The sequence below is a fragment of the Leiobunum rupestre genome, chromosome 8, assembly GCF_980474605.1.
Source record: "Leiobunum rupestre chromosome 8, qqLeiRupe1.1.hap1, whole genome shotgun sequence".
Lineage (NCBI taxonomy): Eukaryota > Metazoa > Arthropoda > Arachnida > Opiliones > Sclerosomatidae > Leiobunum > Leiobunum rupestre.
The window spans coordinates 47,248,469-47,270,571 of NC_143391.1; the positions used below are offsets into that span (position 1 = coordinate 47,248,469).

The 22,103-nt window shown below is 34.5% G+C and overlaps 1 protein-coding gene across 1 annotated transcript; it reads left to right on the top strand.

Moving 5' to 3' along the window:
- The first annotated feature begins 7,526 nt into the window (after positions 1 to 7,526).
- LOC149933547 (uncharacterized) lies at positions 7,527 to 9,657 on the top strand. Its single transcript, XM_090155724.1, has 2 exons — positions 7,527 to 7,918; positions 9,053 to 9,657. Exons 1-2 carry the CDS (start codon positions 7,636 to 7,638, stop codon positions 9,559 to 9,561), a joined length of 792 nt encoding a protein of 263 aa, XP_090011850.1. The 5' UTR covers positions 7,527 to 7,635; the 3' UTR covers positions 9,562 to 9,657.
- Positions 9,658 to 22,103: the final 12,446 nt, after the last annotated feature.

The following is a 22,103-nucleotide window of genomic DNA, read 5'->3' on the forward strand; positions in this document are numbered from 1 at the left end:
TCCTCGTACTGCAACACCCGATCTTAACTGGTTTACTTCGTTGATCATTTACTATTACATTTTATTTTCACCATTTTCATGAAGCAGTGAAAAAACTAAATAATGACAGTTTAAAACCACGAATGAAATACATTTTTATCTAAGAATTCGGTGCATTTAATTATCTACGCTACTATTTGACAATCTATAAATTAACTCGTGCCTGTCGTTCAAGAGATGTGATGTTTAATAATCTTGTTCTGAGCATGATGAGCTCTATTTATTATTTCCAAGTGAACATCTATAGTGAAGTAGTATATTTTTATATTGTGGTACACATGTTGAACACAAGACAATCAGCTTAGAACGCGTAGATGTCATAATTGAGTATATTTGGTCCACACGTAATGTAAATCACATTAAATTTTCTAAAACGTTGCGCTTAAAATACCCAAAAACGAACTAATATCGTGCCTGTAAAACAAACTAATATCGTGCCTGTAAAATTTACTTAATAACTGTTTTGTTTTGTTAATGTTGTTTACTAACAAATAAGATAAGTTAAATTCATCAACTGCAATTTAATTAGTAAAATCGCCAGGAGTAGTGGCGTACTCCTGTAATCCCAAGCGTCTGGGAGGCAGGGTTTGTGGATGGCCGTGTGAGGACGATCACTAATCTCCCAACGGGTGGTTGTCTTACTTCCCCCACGGGTTTCCCGTCCCTATCCCCTGCAAGTATCCCCTTGTTGGCGTGGCCGTAACACACATCTCGCAATTGATTGATCAGATGGACAAGCGGACTGAATTGTCCCACCCTTCACTATCGCTCATAACGAGTTTTAAAAAAATATTAGTCATTCCGGTTAAAAATAATTTGATTACCTTAGGTTCAGAACAAGATTGTTCAAAATCACTATAAATCATCTGTATGGCGTGTTTCCGACTATATTCATCTTATACAGTCTGATAATTTTTTAAGGTATAGAGTCCTTTATGAAAATAACTTTTTCAAATATCGATACAACTAGAATAAAGACTAGTTTGAAAATAATTGTTTCATTTTTTTATTTGTCTTTCACATGAAGAGTAATTTTTTACCTAAAATATGCAAATTTACCTTGAATTTATATTTTCTTACCGTCCTTCCCTTTGTCATTTCCTAAATTTGTTTTTGGGTAAATTTCAAGAAAACTCGAACCCATTTCATAAAATGTGTGCATTCAGTGTTCCTGGTGTGGTTTCAAATATTATTAAAGCGTTTTTCAATTTGCATTAGATGGCAGAAGAATTGCAAGAAAAAGTTTCCACCTAAAAACACTAGATGCATTTTGTTATTTGTTATGTTTTATTTAGTTTTTTTGATATTGCTGAGATTTGAGTTAAAATTTGCAAACATAATGTAAGTTTTTGTAAATATTTTGCGTTTTTAAGTAAAATGAAAACTGGTAACGCATTGGGTTACTTAACATAAGTTATAGAATGGGTTGTTTCATATAAACACTGAAGTGGTAACTAATCAAATAATGCAATCGTCCATTTGCGACAAAAATACCATTATTCAGAATTAGTAAAATGACTAAACCAAAATTCGTTATGCGGCAATACAATGTATTCATGAAATTTTCTTTCAGACTAAAAACAGTCAATGCGAAACACATGGTGAGTACCATATATGTGCGTGTTTTGGGTAAATTTGTTTTGTCGCAATCATATAAAAAATTTGACTTTGAACAAAATGAATTTCTACCTTGTATTCCAAATTGATCAAAATTATTCTACAAAAACTGCATGTATCTTGATCCTAATTGCATTTATTTATAGGATCATAACGTTTTAGTAGATATATTTACTGCTTCTGAAGTAGATCAGTATTAGCACTTACCTAGCATTCATTGGAACTTAATAAAGTGTTAACAGTTAAAATAAAAATTACTTTTGTGTCTTTAAACTACTTTTGTTTTGGTATTTTTATTGGAGTGAATTTCAAAATAATCAACCTTTATTTTGTTCGATATGATAACACTTGTTGAAACATAAACTTTCAATAAAACGATATTCCGATTCCAAAGTTCAATGTAGTATAAGTGTAATGTAGTCGCAATACTAATAACCAATCCCGTGTCTTCAACATGGAAAATAATAATATAAATCATTTGTGTTTTCGCGTAGTGCGATGTTCAACTTTTTAATGAGATTTACGACAATTTTGACTCAATACGATTTCAACAAACTCTTAATCTAACAAGGCAAATCACTTCTTCTTACGATACAAAAGAAGGGTTTGGTTTCTATAATTGCCTCGACAATCAACTCGAAATGAAAGAAGTGCTAATGCCGCATGCCGCTCTGGGAACACACAATTGGACACTACTCTGGGTTTTCTTCTGCGCTTTTTCATTGCTCGCAGCATTTCTTTTCAAGAGAGGAACTGATAAAATGTCAGCGATATTGGACAGCTCCTTCTTCTTCATGTCGCATCTTCTTCTCAACCGTACGAGTCCCAACAGCATCCACACAACTAAACTCTACTTGTAAAGCCTTTTTAATTCCGTTCCAGCTCAAGAGGAAAAGAATCGACGCCCGTCGCGCAGGCTGTTCCTGGCCGGCTGGCTTTTGGGGGCCGCTTTCGTTCTGAACAAGTGTTACCTTTGTAACATGAAGGGGGAACTAGCGACCCGTAAAATACGGTACATTGACACGGTCGAGGATATATTAAGCTCATCCGATATTGGCGACATATATCAAGGAACTACGCTTACTGAAGCGTTGGTAAGTTATTTCTAGCAGTAACGTAAACAACCGTTCCAGAAAATAAATATTATTTTACCTTATTTTCTAAGGAAGTATATCATCCGGAGTTCAGAGATATTTCGAAACAATTTAATTTATATTCGTTTGAGAAATTTTTAATTAAATTATCTTCGGGATGGTTTTCTGACAGAAAAGGAGATGTGTTTTTTCTAAAACCTATTATCTCTCTCCTTTTACGCCGCCAGTGGAAAACTTGCAACAATATCTACCGTGGTCAAAAAGAATATCTAGCAAATAAAGAACAGCTAAGTCTGTCTCGCCAACTACCTTTTGTAATCCGAGATCGAATCGAATATCTGTAAGAAACCTAGTGGTTAAATTTTAATCCATGCCATTTTTTTAAACATTTTAATAATGGCCTAGTAAATTAGTGAATTGTGAGGCCAATTACCAGTGGCCGGGTTAGAATGGGTAGCAGTGTGGTGGCAAGCCCTCCATGCCACGCGAGCCAGCTGTTCCCTACATTAACTATTACCTTAAACCTCTGCAAGGTGTTTTTATGGAAAGTGGAATTAAAGAGCTCGGTCGAAAACCCCTCTAACTAGCAGGGAGAGCACATTAACAAAAATTAAAAATTTCATATAATTTTGATTTAATTAGATCAAGTTATAGCACAGAAATGGTGAAGATGCACCTCTTAAGCGGCGAAGTTCACTTCTAAGAAGCAGCAAGTGCTTTTTTTGGGGCCATAGTGCCCTTTGTAACATTAGTACGTGCAAAAATGTTTAACCAAACACCAACTTCATTTAGTTTAATGGTTAAAGAATCCATTTTCGAGCATCTTGGCATGATCCAAAAGACGCCAGTTGATGTACAGAATGTTTCGAACATTTACCAGAAGACTTTCCAGCTAATCCATTTTAACTTTCACCTCGCTTCTATTGCCTAATTTCAATTTAACACTAAATTCCAAGTCCATTAAAATAAAGTAAAAAATTGTTTTAAAACTATCAGTGGATGAAACTATCTTTATCCCATCTGTATGAAAGAAACATTTCTACCAGGGAATAATTAATTCACGGTTGGCGCTGCTGTAGTCTAAATGAGTACATTAGCGACACGAATTAAATCTTATGTACATTCGAGCCCGCCAAATTAACTTGCATCTGTGACCTCAGTGATGCGCACTTTTAAAAAAGGAATACATTTCTATAGAAGGTGCTATAAGGAGATGCACCGAGAAAATAGGAGACAGTGCATATAGACTTTAACAATTATTTTAAACACATTTAAGTTACTTGCAAGAGGGAAAATATATTTGAAGGGGGAAAAAGACCCGGCTACAAAATTATTTCCAATCTAAAGGTGGTTAAACAACTTTTATCTACTTCCGTAAGCCTTGTAAATTTGGTTGAGTTCAGCCACTTTCAATACTCAATTCGTGCATTTGAATTGATGTGAGTAAAACATAAGTTGTCCCAAATGAATTAGTCTGTTTTTATTTCCAATTAGTTTCACCAAAAATGAATTTATTTATATTTGGGAAGAATGATTTTTAGCGTTGTTTCCAATACATATCACGCTCTATTAGGAAGCAGAAAATTAGCCTGTATCCCATTGAATCCCTTAATCTTTTATCTTCCGACGCCATTGAAGCACACGCCTTTGACGTCTTTAATTCCCACCCTCGGAAGAACCATGATACCCACAGATCTCCACAACATACTCATTCGTCCTAAGCATTATGAGGTTAAGAGGAACCACGGCTTTGGACTGTTTTGCAAAGAGTGATAAAATAAGCGAATAAGTAGAATAGTCCCTAAAGAAAAATTATAAAAAAGCAAAACCCTAAGCAAGTTTTAAGAAATTTAAAAACTTACAAATAGGTCGTACTAATAGATCTATGAACTATTATCCTTGTTCGCGTGTTTATCACTCTAAGTGGCCTATCAATACAGAATTCATTGCCTGCATCGGATACTCATAATAGTTTAATTTGATTTGATTTTTACTTTATCCAATACAAAATTGGCAAAAACCTATCAGTTCAAAAAAGGTAAATTATATGCTTTAAAATATTTCCTTATTTAAACATCTTCAACATTTCCAAAAGTATTGTTTTTAAAATTTAAAAATATAAAAGGGGAATTCATAGTCTTATACTCAAAACGTATTTTAAAAATATTCTGAAAAAGTGATTTTATTATTTCCTAGCTTACAATTGTTAGTGAAAATTTTAGGTTTATTTAGAAAACGTTAAACCGAAAAATTAGACAGAAAATAATTAATAAAGTTATTTGATGTTTAGTCAAATATAAGATGAACAATTATTTTAAAAATATTTTAATTGAATACTGGCCTATAAATACAAAATCCGTGGCCTGAAATTGATTTGATTTTTATTTTATCCGTAGCGTTGAGCGATTCGTAGAAACGAGACAAGGACGACCTTATTCCATCGAAACGGAATTTAAATTTGACCGTTTTGACCCCTTGAACCCCAACATCCCACCGAGAGAGACCAACATGATCTTTGTGGCGCCCATCATCCGAGCATGGTTTTACGGATTATCAATGTCCATATTTGCCTTTCTTCTGGAATGGCTCTTTTGTTATCAAAGCCGCAAGAAGAAAAAGTTTATACCCAAGACAAAATTAAAGGCTTAAAAATACACAGATCAACAAGTTTAAAAATACACAGATCAACAAGTTTAAAAATACACAGATCAACAAGTTTAAAAATACACAGATCAACAAGTTTAAAAATACACAGATCAACAAGTTTAAAAATACACAGATCAACAAGTTTAAAAATACACAGATCAACAAGTTTAAAAATACACAGATCAACAAGTTTAAAAATACACAGATCAACAAGTTTAAAAATACACAGATCAACAAGTTTAAAAATACACAGATCAACAAGTTTAAAAATACACAGAAAAACAAGTTTAAAAATACAAAGATCAACAAGTTTAAAAATACACAGATCAACAAGTTTAAAAATACACAGATCAACAATTTAAAAAATACACAGATCAACAAGTTTAAAAATACACAGATCAAAAAGTTTAAAAATACACAGATCAACAAGTTTAAAAATACACATATTAAGGGGGAAGAATACAGTAAAAGCCTCTTTTTCGTTCAAGCTGAACGTTTCTGTTTTAACAATTACATAATTGAATTACCTATTTCTTATTAGGCTGAACCTTCCTCTAGTGCTTAAAATAATTTTGATAATTATAATATTAATAGTTAACGAGATATAAGGTCCTAACTAAAGGGTAGTTTGGGCACTTGCGCAACTTGTATAGATCCGGGGGTCCGAATTAAAACGTAATAACTTAATTATTTTAAAATTTAAAATTGTCAAAATTATTTTAAGCACTAAACAAGAGGCTGTTCTACACTTAAATATTAATTTTATAAGTTAAAATACAAAATTACAAGAGTTCAGCTTGAAATAGCGCGAAAGTAGACAATGGCCACTGTAGTCTTCCCCCTTAACAAGTTTAAAAGTGATAATTTATTGTAATTATATTTGCAAATAACTTCGAAACAAGAAAGTATTTATTTATTTACTTCGGGAGAATGACTAAGTGGAGACGATCCGCGGCGATTATGGTCTGGTTTTACCATGACACAAGCTGTTAGCTTAAGGGAACCAATGAGATTCCTGCCTGATGTGATTTTTAAGGGAAACGATCAGGTAGATTGGGAACAACGCTAAACATTGTCTCAACATAGTAATTTTTTCAAATTATACATTAACCAAAGAAAAATACGGCGGATAAAGTTAACAAAGGTATCATTAAGTCATTTCATTACGCCCAAGATGGGACAAGTTGGCATAAAATGTGGCTACTCGAAAAAATGACAATCTAATTTGCTAGCTGATTTATGCCTATGGTGGTGCCTATGGGCTAAGCTAGCTGATTAAAGAGAGGTTTAACAAAAAAATCTTGATACATCAGAGTTTTTTTGGTTTACTCGCGAATGATTTAAAAAAAATGTATAATAATTTTAACTACGTTTACAACAGCTATGTTCAAAAGCGTTCCTCTTAGTGAAAGTTTTTTCAGGCTATATAAAGCGACTTTTCTTTATATGATAGAAACATAAGTACGAAATATTTATGAACAGTTTACTATCCATTAAAGAATAAAGTAGTTCCTACTTAATTTGAAACATTGTTCTAATTTTACCGAGAGGTAATCAATAATAAAGTTCACGAGGGCATTAAAATCAGTATTAAACCAAATTAAAAACGGCAGCAATGCATCAGTTCATTGCCAGAATAATATTACTCTAAAAATATTAACAAAAAGCTACAATATTATTTACACTTATTTTTCAATCTTAAAGCAATGATGATAAAAAATATACAGTAAAAGAAAACCACCATACACAAACTTTTAGGGTAATAGGCAGTAGTTCGTGATGACATCTCCTTGTTGGACCAGTTCTTGAGCGCAATATTGGCGATGACTACACCCAAGGACAAAAAGGGAGCTTTTGGAAAAACATTTTCCCTAATTCTAAGAAACTGCGTACGCAGCGATTACACTTTGCTCCGGAAATGCGAACGCGTTCGCATCCCAGACAGACAGACCCACAGACACACTCACCCACACACCCACACCCACACACACGGACCGACAGACACGGTGATTGTATAACCCCTCCTAGGGGAAAAATTAACCAAAATGCCAGATGAGATAAGCGTACGGTTTTATGTCGAGATATATTAACGAAGCAATTCTAAATAACCACTTTCGCGATAAGCAGTTATAGCAGTAAGAGGTAGTGACTATCAGCAAGTTAAAGAACAGAACAGTTTGAAACGCTTCATTGCTCGGCAGTTGTAAAATCAAGACGTGGTTTATACCAGCGAGTGAAAATGAGTCGTTTTGACGGAAAAGTGGCGTTGATCACGGGAGCGAGCTCCGGAATTGGTGCTGCCACCGCTGTTCATCTGGCTTCCTTGGGATGCTCCCTGGCGCTCAATGGGAGGAATGTGGACAGGTTGAGTGCGGTGTCCGCGAAATGCCACGAAGAAGGACTTAGTCCGGATAAAATTAAAATCGTTGCTGGAGATATCTCCAATGAAGGAGAAGCCACGGCGGTGGTGGACGGGACCTTGAAACACTTCGGACGCTTGGACATTCTAATCAACAATGCTGGTATGTTCTCGTATTCAATTAAAAATAGAAAATTATTTTAAATTTATTATTAATTACAATAAAAAGGCTGCAGTGAAATTATTGGTAGTTCTACGTCTTACAAGGGTCATTTCTATAAAATAACGCGAGCTTTTTGATTTGATGTAGCTTTTACGTTTCTTACTTTAACAGATGTACGAGCTCGTTTTAGAGTCGCGAGGAATTTTGGATATTTTTGCGTTCCTGAAAATCGAACTTCTAACGTCAGAGCAACATTATTATTTTTTCTTTTTATTCATGTATTTTATGGACTTTTTTCGCGCTAAAACATGAACGCCACCATTTCCTCCATTTCACCTCACTTTATCCGCCATTCCTCGCTCACCAAACAGTGGTTGTAGGTGGGAATTTAGGAAAATGCCTCATGTTCGTACAATTAACCTACAATACTTTTTAGGGTGTTTTTTTTTTCATTTTGAGTATGAAGGACCGACGATTATTTCTACGTTTTTTTAATATGTGTGCATTTATTTTATAAACCACACCAATTTGAGGTTAAAGTATTTGAAACAAACCATCGTACGCGGAAAAATAACGATATCTTAACATCTATTATTATTCGATTGATATTATTCCGATATTTTGAAAAAATATTTTATTAACGTAGGCCATTTTAGCTACAAAACTAAATGGTCTTACTGTACCATTTATACTGCCTATTTATTAACAACCATGAAAGTATTTTGCTGTAGATGGTTTGTAAAACAGCGGCGACTATATTTTGGCGAAAGAGAAAGTATATAAAAACATCTATTCAATTTGCTAAGTATTGCAAATTAATATTCTTTCTAGAGTTACACTTGAATATTTATCTAGTATCATTTGATTATTTCGCTAGTATCATTTGATTATTTCGCTAGTATCATTTGATTATGATTATTGTGCTTGTTGCAATTTAATTATTACACTTTCGAAATGAGTGGTACCTGTTAGAGATTTTTTAAATTCTATTGACAGTTTTAACAATTAAAAAACTGTCATTTTCTTGTTGACAATTAAATTGGGTTCATCTACAATGAGTAATAACTGAGTTATAAATTGTTTTTCTATTTGCAAATCGTTAAAAATTATCAATTTCACTTATATATTTACTAGGGATCCCCGATGGAGGAAAAAATGGAAAAATTGAATTAGTCAAACTATCTGAAATGGACGATATATTCAGAACCAACTTCAGAGCGGTGTTTCATTTGATGCAGTTGTCAATTCCGCATTTGAAGCGGACAAAGGGCAATATCGTCAACGTCTCCAGTAGCGCGTCACATTTGGCGACACACACGGCGGTCAGTTACGGATCGTCTAAAAGCGCCTTGGATCACTTGACGAAATCCGTGGCTCGGGACCTGGGACCGACTGGAGTCCGAGTTAACGCTATCAATCCAGGATACGTTAAGACGGAGTTATTCAATAAAAAAGGATTACAAGGCAAAGAAGTGGAAGCTTTGTTAGAAAACGCCAAGTCACTGCACGTCCTGGAGCGCATTGCCACACCGATGGAGGTTGCCAAACCAATCTCTTTTCTGGCTTCTGATGACGCCTCTTTTATTACTGGAGTCACTTTGCTCGTAGATGGCGGTTTTGCCTTGAAAGGCGGAAATAGGTAAAACATATTTGTTCCCGACCTACAAAGCGTGCGTAGAGAGTACATCTAACGGAAAATGTAATTAAACAAATTAAATAGATGCACCTTGTTATTGTTATTTTTTCACATTAATATTTAAAATATAGACTTGGTTTCCCAACAAAGCGTGGACACCGACATGGTTAAGGAAACACGAGAGGCAACACCGTATCACGGTTGTTCGTTAGTGGGCAGTATATATTTCATTTGCACTCAGCTATTTGAAAAAAATACCATCTCGAATTATCTTGGGAATCATAACAAAATGTTATTTTCAATTTTACATTTATTTCTTAATTTTGATTAGATTTGTTTTAAATAAAACGATATAACAATTTTCGAAATTTGAGGAACAGAGCGGCCCACTAACAATGAAGGCACAATACATATTTATTGTGCCTTCATTGTTAGTGGGTCCGCTAGCTAGTCTGCCGCGGTTCCGTCCTTAGCTTTTCTTCTAGCCCCGGCTTACAGTACGTGGCGCCACCTAGTAATTACCACAAAAAATACTAGAAATCTACCCATTCGATTAGCAAGTGGAAAGTACCAAACGAATGTAGAATGGTGGTAAGGATTATGTAGGATTACGGGATTATGCTTCTAGAATTACAATCATCATTATACTCTTCAATAATAGAGTCAAGAACTACTTTCTCGATAGTGAGCGGTAATGGAGGCGATGGCGGCGGCCACGTTTGGCCATATCGTTGAATGTAGATTGAAGCCCGGTAAGAAAGGAACCACTTCAATCAACTGCATTGGAAAATTAGCCCTCATCAAGGCGAACTACTCTAAGGCGTTCGCTTAAAGGGATTATGCATTTCCATATTTCTGGTGGACCACCGAATTTTACGTTTCTGGCACCAGATATCAAAGAAGTCTGGGTGATTGGCGCTAGTTACGTTGACAAACAAGTCGTCGCGCTTCTTAGTGGACGATTTTTCGATTTAGTTTCTTCTCCCTTTAAATGGGATAAACAGAGAAGAAAGTAAGCTATATTTGAACAATTTTACAATCACACTTATATTAACGAAGTAAACGCCGTATAATAATCTAAGATTATTTTTCCCATAAATAAGCTCTTTTGAAATCTTCCAGTACACGAAGAACAATTATTCAATCACCCTGTCCTTGAACATAATAGTTTAATTGCGAAATAATATCGCTATATCAAGTTACGTAATTACCACAATTGTGCCAATTGCAATACTTTCCCATGCTAAAGATTTATTGAATGTTGGTATCGAGGTAGAGCCAAATACGAGGAGTCGGACATTTGCCATTATTTTGTACGGGATTTCGTAGAGATTTTGGCGATTTTATCATTACCTTTTGAAGTGATTTTGGGATTTCAATGTTAATTTACCATAGAGAGAGTTAAAAGATTTTGCGATTTTAGACAAAGTGTACGGGATTTTGGTAAATGTCCGACCCCTCGGCCAAATAAGGTTATAATAGAATGGATGATGCACCCACTTTCTGGTTATTTCTTTGGGCTTCTGTATTAAAACTTAAATAGTTGTTGGTAGCGTTTCCGTTCAGTGTAAAACCAAAACAATAACACCGAAGCCTTCTCCTGCGCTTTGTTATATTTAGCTAGTGTTGTAAGTCGGAAAATTTTCCGCGGAAAATGACCGAGGCCTTTTTTCCGGAAAATTTTCCGTATTTTTCCGAAAAAAATAAAAAAAAAGTTTTCATTCCATGATTAGTCTAATATATTGTTTGCAAATTGAAATAAAGCGGTATTTTCGCCTCATTTTTTCGAATCTGAAAGTAAAACTAAACCTCTAGACTAGTTCAAACTGATTAACAATGTAACGCTATTAATGTTTTGTAGTATGTTTACTGATATTAGACATTTTACATCGATAAAAAAGTTAAAAACATTAAAAACCCTTAAAAGGTAATTTATGTTTCAAATTTTTATTTTTCCGATTTGCGAAAATTTCCCGAAATTCGGAAAATTTTCCGGAAACTTTTCTGGAAAATTTTCCGCATTTTATTTTTCCGGAAAATTAACAACACTATATTTAGCCGTTCTTACCAGGTGACACGGTTTATACTTCTGAACTTCCATCTTTCTCCAATGCATGCACTCCCTCCTCCCCGCGCAACATTACTTCAATAATAATTTAAAAAATGCTTCCATTTTGAGTGGAGGCTAAGTTTTATTCGTATCATCCTATATTAAATATTAAAAGGATATTGAAAATAAGGGTCATGCATTTAGGAAAAATTGAATATTATACCCTTGGCCTACTGACGTGTTAGGTAGTTGTAGCAGAAAAAACTAGTCGAGATAAACGTACGGTTTTATCTTTGGATATTTTTTAGCAACCGATTTCGTGATAAGCAGTGAAAACAGTAAGACCTACTGTATATCGACTAATGGTTTGTGTCGTATCGGCCTTCGTTATCCTTTATTATTGTTTTTCAACTTTATCAAAGTACTAGCTTTAATAATACGGTACGCGAAAACCAAAACTTTAATACGGTACGCGAAAGAATATTGAAAAATAATACGGTAAGCGAAAACCAAAACTTTAATACGGTACGCGAAAGAATATCGAAAAATAATACGGTACGCGAAAACCAAAACTTTAATATGGTACGTACGCGAAAGAATATCGAAAAATAATACGGCACGCGAAAACCAAAACTTTAATACGGTACGCGAAAGAATATTGAAAAATAATACGGTACGCGAAAACTAAAACTTTAATACGGTACGCGAAAGAATATCGAAAAATAATACGGTACGCGAAAACCAAAACTTTAATACGGTACGCGAAAACCAAAACTTTAATACGGTACGCAAAAGAATATCGAAAAATAATACGGTACGCGAAAACCAAAACTTTAATACGGTACGCGAAAGAATATCGAAAAATAATACGGTACGCGATAACCAAAACTTTAATACGGTACGCGAAAACCAAAACTTTAATACGGTACGCGAAAACCAAAACTTTAATACGGTACGCGAAAGAATATCGAAAAATAATACGGCACGCGAAAACCAAAACTTAAATACGGTACGCGAAAGAATATTGAAAATTAATACGGTACGCGAAAACCAAAACTTTAATACGGTACGCGAAAGAATATCGAAAAATAATACGGTACGCGAAAACCAAAACTTTAATACGGTACACGAAAACCAAAACTTTAATACGGTACGCAAAAGAATATCGAAAAATAATACGGTACGCGAAAACCAAAACTTTAATACGGTACGCGAAAGAATATCGAAAAATAATACGGTACGCGATAACCAAAACTTTAATACGGTACGCGAAAACCAAAACTTTAATACGGTACGCGAAAACCAAAACTTTAATACGGTACGCGAAAGAATATCGAAAAATAATACGGCACGCGAAAACCAAAACTTAAATACGGTACGCGAAAGAATATTGAAAATTAATACGGTACGCGAAAACCATAACTTTAATACGGTACGCGAAAGAATATCGAAAAATAATACGGTACGCGAAAACCAAAACTTTAATACGGTACGCGAAAGAATATCGAAAAATAATACGGTACGCGAAAACCAAAACTTTAATACGGTACGCGAAAGAATATCGAAAAATAATACGGTACGCGAAAACCAAAACTTTAATACAGTACGCGAAAGAATATCGAAAAATAATACGGTACGCGAAAACTAAAACTTTAATACGGTACGCGAAAACCAAAACTTTAATACGGTACGCGAAAGAATATCGAAAAATAATACGGTACGCGAAAACCAAAACTTTAATACGGTACGCGAAAGAATATTGAAAAATAATACGGTACGCGAAAACTAAAACTTTAATACGGTACGCGAAAACCAAAACTTTAATACGGTACGCGAAAGAATATCGAAAAATAATACGGTACGCGAAAACCAAAACTTTAATACGGTACGCGAAAGAATATTGAAAAATAATACGGTACGCGAAAACTAAAACTTTAATACGGTACGCGAAAGAATATCGAAAAATAATACGGTACGCGAAAACCAAAACTTTAATACGGTACTCGAAAACCAAAACTTTAATACGGTACGCGAAAACCAAAACTTTAATACGGTACGCGAAAGAATATCGAAATATAATACGGTACGCGAAAACCAAAACTTTAATACGGTACGCGAAAGAATATCGAAAAATAATACGGTACGCGAAAACCAAAACTTTAATACGGTACGCGAAAACCAAAACTTTAATACGGTACGCGAAAGAATATCGAAAAATAATACGGCACGCGAAAACCAAAACTTAAATACGGTACGCGAAAGAATATTGAAAATTAATACGGTACGCGAAAACCAAAACTTTAATACGGTACGCGAAAGAATATCGAAAAATAATACGGTACGCGAAAACCAAAACTTTAATACGGTACGCGAAAGAATATCGAAAAATAATACGGTACGCGAAAACCAAAACTTTAATACGGTACGCGAAAGAATATCGAAAAATAATACGGTACGCGAAAACTAAAACTTTAATACGGTACGCGAAAACCAAAACTTTAATACGGTACGCGAAAGAATATCGAAAAATAATACGGTACGCGAAAACCAAAACTTTAATACGGTACGCGAAAGAATATTGAAAAATAATACGGTACGCGAAAACTAAAACTTTAATACGGTACGCGAAAACCAAAACTTTAATACGGTACGCGAAAGAATATCGAAAAATAATACGGTACGCGAAAGAATATCGAAAAATAATACGGTACGCGAAAACCAAAACTTTAATACGGTACGCGAAAGAATATTGAAAAATAATACGGTACGCGAAAACTAAAACTTTAATACGGTACGCGAAAGAATATCGAAAAATAATACGGTACGCGAAAACCAAAACTTTAATACGGTACTCGAAAACCAAAACTTTAATACGGTACGCGAAAACCAAAACTTTAATACGGTACGCGAAAGAATATCGAAATATAATACGGTACGCGAAAACCAAAACTTTAGTACGGTACGCGAAAGAATATTGAAAAATAATACGGTACAAGAAAACCAAAACTTTAATACGGTACGCGAAAACCAAAACTTTAATACGGTACGCGAAAGAATATCGAAAAATAATACGGCACGCGAAAACCAAAACTTAAATACGGTACGCGAAAGAATATTGAAAATTAATACGGTACGCGAAAACCAAAACTTTAATACGGTACGCGAAAGAATATCGAAAAATAATACGGTACGCGAAAACCAAAACTTTAATACGGTACGCGAAAACCAAAACTTTAATACGGTACGCAAAAGAATATCGAAAAATAATACGGTACGCGAAAACCAAAACTTTAATACGGTACGCGAAAGAATATCGAAAAATAATACGGTACGCGATAACCAAAACTTTAATACGGTACGCGAAAACCAAAACTTTAATACGGTACGCGAAAACCAAAACTTTAATACGGTACGCGAAAGAATATCGAAAAATAATACGGCACGCGAAAACCAAAACTTAAATACGGTACGCGAAAGAATATTGAAAATTAATACGGTACGCGAAAACCAAAACTTTAATACGGTACGCGAAAGAATATCGAAAAATAATACGGTACGCGAAAACCAAAACTTTAATACGGTACGCGAAAGAATATCGAAAAATAATACGGTACGCGAAAACCAAAACTTTAATACGGTACGCGAAAGAATATCGAAAAATAATACGGTACGCGAAAACCAAAACTTTAATACGGTACGTGAAAGAATATCGAAAAATAATACGGTACGCGAAAACTAAAACTTTAATACGGTACGCGAAAACCAAAACTTTAATACGGTACGCGAAAGAATATCGAAAAATAATACGGTACGCGAAAACCAAAACTTTAATACGGTACGCGAAAGAATATTGAAAAATAATACGGTACGCGAAAACTAAAACTTTAATACGGTACGCGAAAACCAAAACTTTAATACGGTACGCGAAAGAATATCGAAAAATAATACGGTACGCGAAAACCAAAACTTTAATACGGTACGCGAAAGAATATTGAAAAATAATACGGTACGCGAAAACTAAAACTTTAATACGGTACGCGAAAGAATATCGAAAAATAATACGGTACGCGAAAACCAAAACTTTAATACGGTACGCGAAAGAATATTGAAAAATAATACGGTACGCGAAAACTAAAACTTTAATACGGTACGCGAAAGAATATCGAAAAATAATACGGTACGCGAAAACCAAAACTTTAATACGGTACTCGAAAACCAAAACTTTAATACGGTACGCGAAAACCAAAACTTTAATACGGTACGCGAAAGAATATCGAAATATAATACGGTACGCGAAAACCAAAACTTTAATACGGTACGCGAAAGAATATCGAAAAATAATACGGTACGCGAAAACCAAAACTTTAATACGGTACGCGAAAACCAAAACTTTAATACGGTACGCGAAAGAATATCGAAAAATAATACGGCACGCGAAAACCAAAACTTAAATACGGTACGCGAAAGAATATTGAAAATTAATACGGTACGCGAAAACCAAAACTTTAATACGGTACGCGAAAGAATATCGAAAAATAATACGGTACGCGAAAACCAAAACTTTAATACGGTACGCGAAAGAATATCGAAAAATAATACGGTACGCGAAAACCAAAACTTTAATACGGTACGCGAAAGAATATCGAAAAATAATACGGTACGCGAAAACTAAAACTTTAATACGGTACGCGAAAACCAAAACTTTAATACGGTACGCGAAAGAATATCGAAAAATAATACGGTACGCGAAAACCAAAACTTTAATACGGTACGCGAAAGAATATTGAAAAATAATACGGTACGCGAAAACTAAAACTTTAATACGGTACGCGAAAACCAAAACTTTAATACGGTACGCGAAAGAATATCGAAAAATAATACGGTACGCGAAAGAATATCGAAAAATAATACGGTACGCGAAAACCAAAACTTTAATACGGTACGCGAAAGAATATTGAAAAATAATACGGTACGCGAAAACTAAAACTTTAATACGGTACGCGAAAGAATATCGAAAAATAATACGGTACGCGAAAACCAAAACTTTAATACGGTACTCGAAAACCAAAACTTTAATACGGTACGCGAAAACCAAAACTTTAATACGGTACGCGAAAGAATATCGAAATATAATACGGTACGCGAAAACCAAAACTTTAGTACGGTACGCGAAAGAATATTGAAAAATAATACGGTACAAGAAAACCAAAACTTTAATACGGTACGCGAAAGAATATCGAAAAATAATACGGTACGCGAAATCCAAAACTTTAATACGGTACGCGAAAACCAAAACTTTAATACGGTACGCGAAAGAATATCGAAAAATAATACGGTACGCGAAAACCAAAACTTTAATACGGTACGCGAAAGAATATCGAAAAATAATACGGCACGCGAAAACCAAAACTTAAATACGGTACGCGAAAGAATATTGAAAATTAATACGGTACGCGAAAACCAAAACTTTAATACGGTACGCGAAAGAATATCGAAAAATAATACGGTACGCGAAAACCAAAACTTTAATACGGTACACGAAAACCAAAACTTTAATACGGTACGCAAAAGAATATCGAAAAATAATACGGTACGCGAAAACCAAAACTTTAATACGGTACGCGAAAGAATATCGAAAAATAATACGGTACGCGATAACCAAAACTTTAATACGGTACGCGAAAACCAAAACTTTAATACGGTACGCGAAAACCAAAACTTTAATACGGTACGCGAAAGAATATCGAAAAATAATACGGCACGCGAAAACCAAAACTTAAATACGGTACGCGAAAGAATATTGAAAATTAATACGGTACGCGAAAACCATAACTTTAATACGGTACGCGAAAGAATATCGAAAAATAATACGGTACGCGAAAACCAAAACTTTAATACGGTACGCGAAAGAATATCGAAAAATAATACGGTACGCGAAAACCAAAACTTTAATACGGTACGCGAAAGAATATCGAAAAATAATACGGTACGCGAAAACCAAAACTTTAATACAGTACGCGAAAGAATATCGAAAAATAATACGGTACGCGAAAACTAAAACTTTAATACGGTACGCGAAAACCAAAACTTTAATACGGTACGCGAAAGAATATCGAAAAATAATACGGTACGCGAAAACCAAAACTTTAATACGGTACGCGAAAGAATATTGAAAAATAATACGGTACGCGAAAACTAAAACTTTAATACGGTACGCGAAAACCAAAACTTTAATACGGTACGCGAAAGAATATCGAAAAATAATACGGTACGCGAAAACCAAAACTTTAATACGGTACGCGAAAGAATATTGAAAAATAATACGGTACGCGAAAACTAAAACTTTAATACGGTACGCGAAAGAATATCGAAAAATAATACGGTACGCGAAAACCAAAACTTTAATACGGTACTCGAAAACCAAAACTTTAATACGGTACGCGAAAACCAAAACTTTAATACGGTACGCGAAAGAATATCGAAATATAATACGGTACGCGAAAACCAAAACTTTAATACGGTACGCGAAAGAATATCGAAAAATAATACGGTACGCGAAAACCAAAACTTTAATACGGTACGCGAAAACCAAAACTTTAATACGGTACGCGAAAGAATATCGAAAAATAATACGGCACGCGAAAACCAAAACTTAAATACGGTACGCGAAAGAATATTGAAAATTAATACGGTACGCGAAAACCAAAACTTTAATACGGTACGCGAAAGAATATCGAAAAATAATACGGTACGCGAAAACCAAAACTTTAATACGGTACGCGAAAGAATATCGAAAAATAATACGGTACGCGAAAACCAAAACTTTAATACGGTACGCGAAAGAATATCGAAAAATAATACGGTACGCGAAAACTAAAACTTTAATACGGTACGCGAAAACCAAAACTTTAATACGGTACGCGAAAGAATATCGAAAAATAATACGGTACGCGAAAACCAAAACTTTAATACGGTACGCGAAAGAATATTGAAAAATAATACGGTACGCGAAAACTAAAACTTTAATACGGTACGCGAAAACCAAAACTTTAATACGGTACGCGAAAGAATATCGAAAAATAATACGGTACGCGAAAGAATATCGAAAAATAATACGGTACGCGAAAACCAAAACTTTAATACGGTACGCGAAAGAATATTGAAAAATAATACGGTACGCGAAAACTAAAACTTTAATACGGTACGCGAAAGAATATCGAAAAATAATACGGTACGCGAAAACCAAAACTTTAATACGGTACTCGAAAACCAAAACTTTAATACGGTACGCGAAAACCAAAACTTTAATACGGTACGCGAAAGAATATCGAAATATAATACGGTACGCGAAAACCAAAACTTTAGTACGGTACGCGAAAGAATATTGAAAAATAATACGGTACAAGAAAACCAAAACTTTAATACGGTACGCGAAAACCAAAACTTTAATACGGTACGCGAAAGAATATCGAAAAATAATACGGCACGCGAAAACCAAAACTTAAATACGGTACGCGAAAGAATATTGAAAATTAATACGGTACGCGAAAACCAAAACTTTAATACGGTACGCGAAAGAATATCGAAAAATAATACGGTACGCGAAAACCAAAACTTTAATACGGTACGCGAAAACCAAAACTTTAATACGGTACGCAAAAGAATATCGAAAAATAATACGGTACGCGAAAACCAAAACTTTAATACGGTACGCGAAAGAATATCGAAAAATAATACGGTACGCGATAACCAAAACTTTAATACGGTACGCGAAAACCAAAACTTTAATACGGTACGCGAAAACCAAAACTTTAATACGGTACGCGAAAGAATATCGAAAAATAATACGGCACGCGAAAACCAAAACTTAAATACGGTACGCGAAAGAATATTGAAAATTAATACGGTACGCGAAAACCAAAACTTTAATACGGTACGCGAAAGAATATCGAAAAATAATACGGTACGCGAAAACCAAAACTTTAATACGGTACGCGAAAGAATATCGAAAAATAATACGGTACGCGAAAACCAAAACTTTAATACGGTACGCGAAAGAATATCGAAAAATAATACGGTACGCGAAAACCAAAACTTTAATACGGTACGTGAAAGAATATCGAAAAATAATACGGTACGCGAAAACTAAAACTTTAATACGGTACGCGAAAACCAAAACTTTAATACGGTACGCGAAAGAATATCGAAAAATAATACGGTACGCGAAAACCAAAACTTTAATACGGTACGCGAAAGAATATTGAAAAATAATACGGTACGCGAAAACTAAAACTTTAATACGGTACGCGAAAACCAAAACTTTAATACGGTACGCGAAAGAATATCGAAAAATAATACGGTACGCGAAAACCAAAACTTTAATACGGTACGCGAAAGAATATTGAAAAATAATACGGTACGCGAAAACTAAAACTTTAATACGGTACGCGAAAGAATATCGAAAAATAATACGGTACGCGAAAACCAAAACTTTAATACGGTACTCGAAAACCAAAACTTTAATACGGTACGCGAAAACCAAAACTTTAATACGGTACGCGAAAGAATATCGAAATATAATACGGTACGCGAAAACCAAAACTTTAATACGGTACGCGAAAGAATATCGAAAAATAATACGGTACGCGAAAACCAAAACTTTAATACGGTACGCGAAAACCAAAACTTTAATACGGTACGCGAAAGAATATCGAAAAATAATACGGCACGCGAAAACCAAAACTTAAATACGGTACGCGAAAGAATATTGAAAATTAATACGGTACGCGAAAACCAAAACTTTAATACGGTACGCGAAAGAATATCGAAAAATAATACGGTACGCGAAAACCAAAACTTTAATACGGTACGCGAAAGAATATCGAAAAATAATACGGTACGCGAAAACCAAAACTTTAATACGGTACGCGAAAGAATATCGAAAAATAATACGGTACGCGAAAACTAAAACTTTAATACGGTACGCGAAAACCAAAACTTTAATACGGTACGCGAAAGAATATCGAAAAATAATACGGTACGCGAAAACCAAAACTTTAATACGGTACGCGAAAGAATATTGAAAAATAATACGGTACGCGAAAACTAAAACTTTAATACGGTACGCGAAAACCAAAACTTTAATACGGTACGCGAAAGAATATCGAAAAATAATACGGTACGCGAAAGAATATCGAAAAATAATACGGTACGCGAAAACCAAAACTTTAATACGGTACGCGAAAGAATATTGAAAAATAATACGGTACGCGAAAACTAAAACTTTAATACGGTACGCGAAAGAATATCGAAAAATAATACGGTACGCGAAAACCAAAACTTTAATACGGTACTCGAAAACCAAAACTTTAATACGGTACGCGAAAACCAAAACTTTAATACGGTACGCGAAAGAATATCGAAATATAATACGGTACGCGAAAACCAAAACTTTAGTACGGTACGCGAAAGAATATTGAAAAATAATACGGTACAAGAAAACCAAAACTTTAATACGGTACGCGAAAGAATATCGAAAAATAATACGGTACGCGAAATCCAAAACTTTAATACGGTACGCGAAAACCAAAACTTTAATACGGTACGCGAAAGAATATCGAAAAATAATACGGTACGCGAAAACCAAAACTTTAATACGGTACGCGAAAGAATATCGAAAAATAATACGGTACGCGAAAACCAAAACTTTAATACGGTACTCGAAAACCAAAACTTTAATACGGTACGCGAAAACCAAAACTTTAATACGGTACGCGAAAGAATATCGAAAAATAATACGGTACGCGAAAACCAAAACTTTAATACGGTACGCGAAAGAATATCGAAAAATAATACGGTACGCGAAAACCAAAACTTTAATACGTACAGCGAAAGAATATTGAAAAATAATACGGTACGCGAAAACCAAAACTTTAGTACGGTACGCGAAAGAATATTGAAAAATAATACGGTACGCGAAAACCAAAACTTTAATACGGTACGCGAAAGAATATCGAAAAATAATACGGTACGCGAAAACCAAAACTTTAATACGGTACGCGAAAGAATATCGAAAAATAATATGGTACGCGAAAACCAAAACTTTAATACGGTACGCGAAAACCGAAACTTTAATACGGTACGCGAAAGAATATCGAAAAATAATATGGTACGCGAAAACTAAAACTTTAATACGGTACGCGAAAGAATATCGAAAAATAATACGGTACGCGAAAACCAAAACTTTAATACGGTACGCGAAAGAATATCGAAAAATAATACGGTACGCGAAAACCAAAACTTTAGTACGGTACGCGAAAGAATATTGAAAAATAATACGGTACGCGAAAACCAAAACTTTAATACGGTACGCGAAAGAATATTGAAAAATAATACGGTACGCGAAAACTAAAACTTTAATACGGTACGCGAAAACCAAAACTTTAATACGGTTCGCGAAAGAATATCGAAAAATAATACGGTACGCGAAAACCAAAACT

Coding starts and splice junctions, on each gene's coding strand:
- LOC149933547 (XM_090155724.1), top strand. CDS start 7,636: ATGAGTCGTTTTGACGGAAAAGTGGCGTTGATCACGGGAGCGAGCTCC. Junction 7,919..9,052: donor CATTCTAATCAACAATGCTG/GTATGTTCTCGT, acceptor TATATTTACTAG/GGATCCCCGATGGAGGAAAA.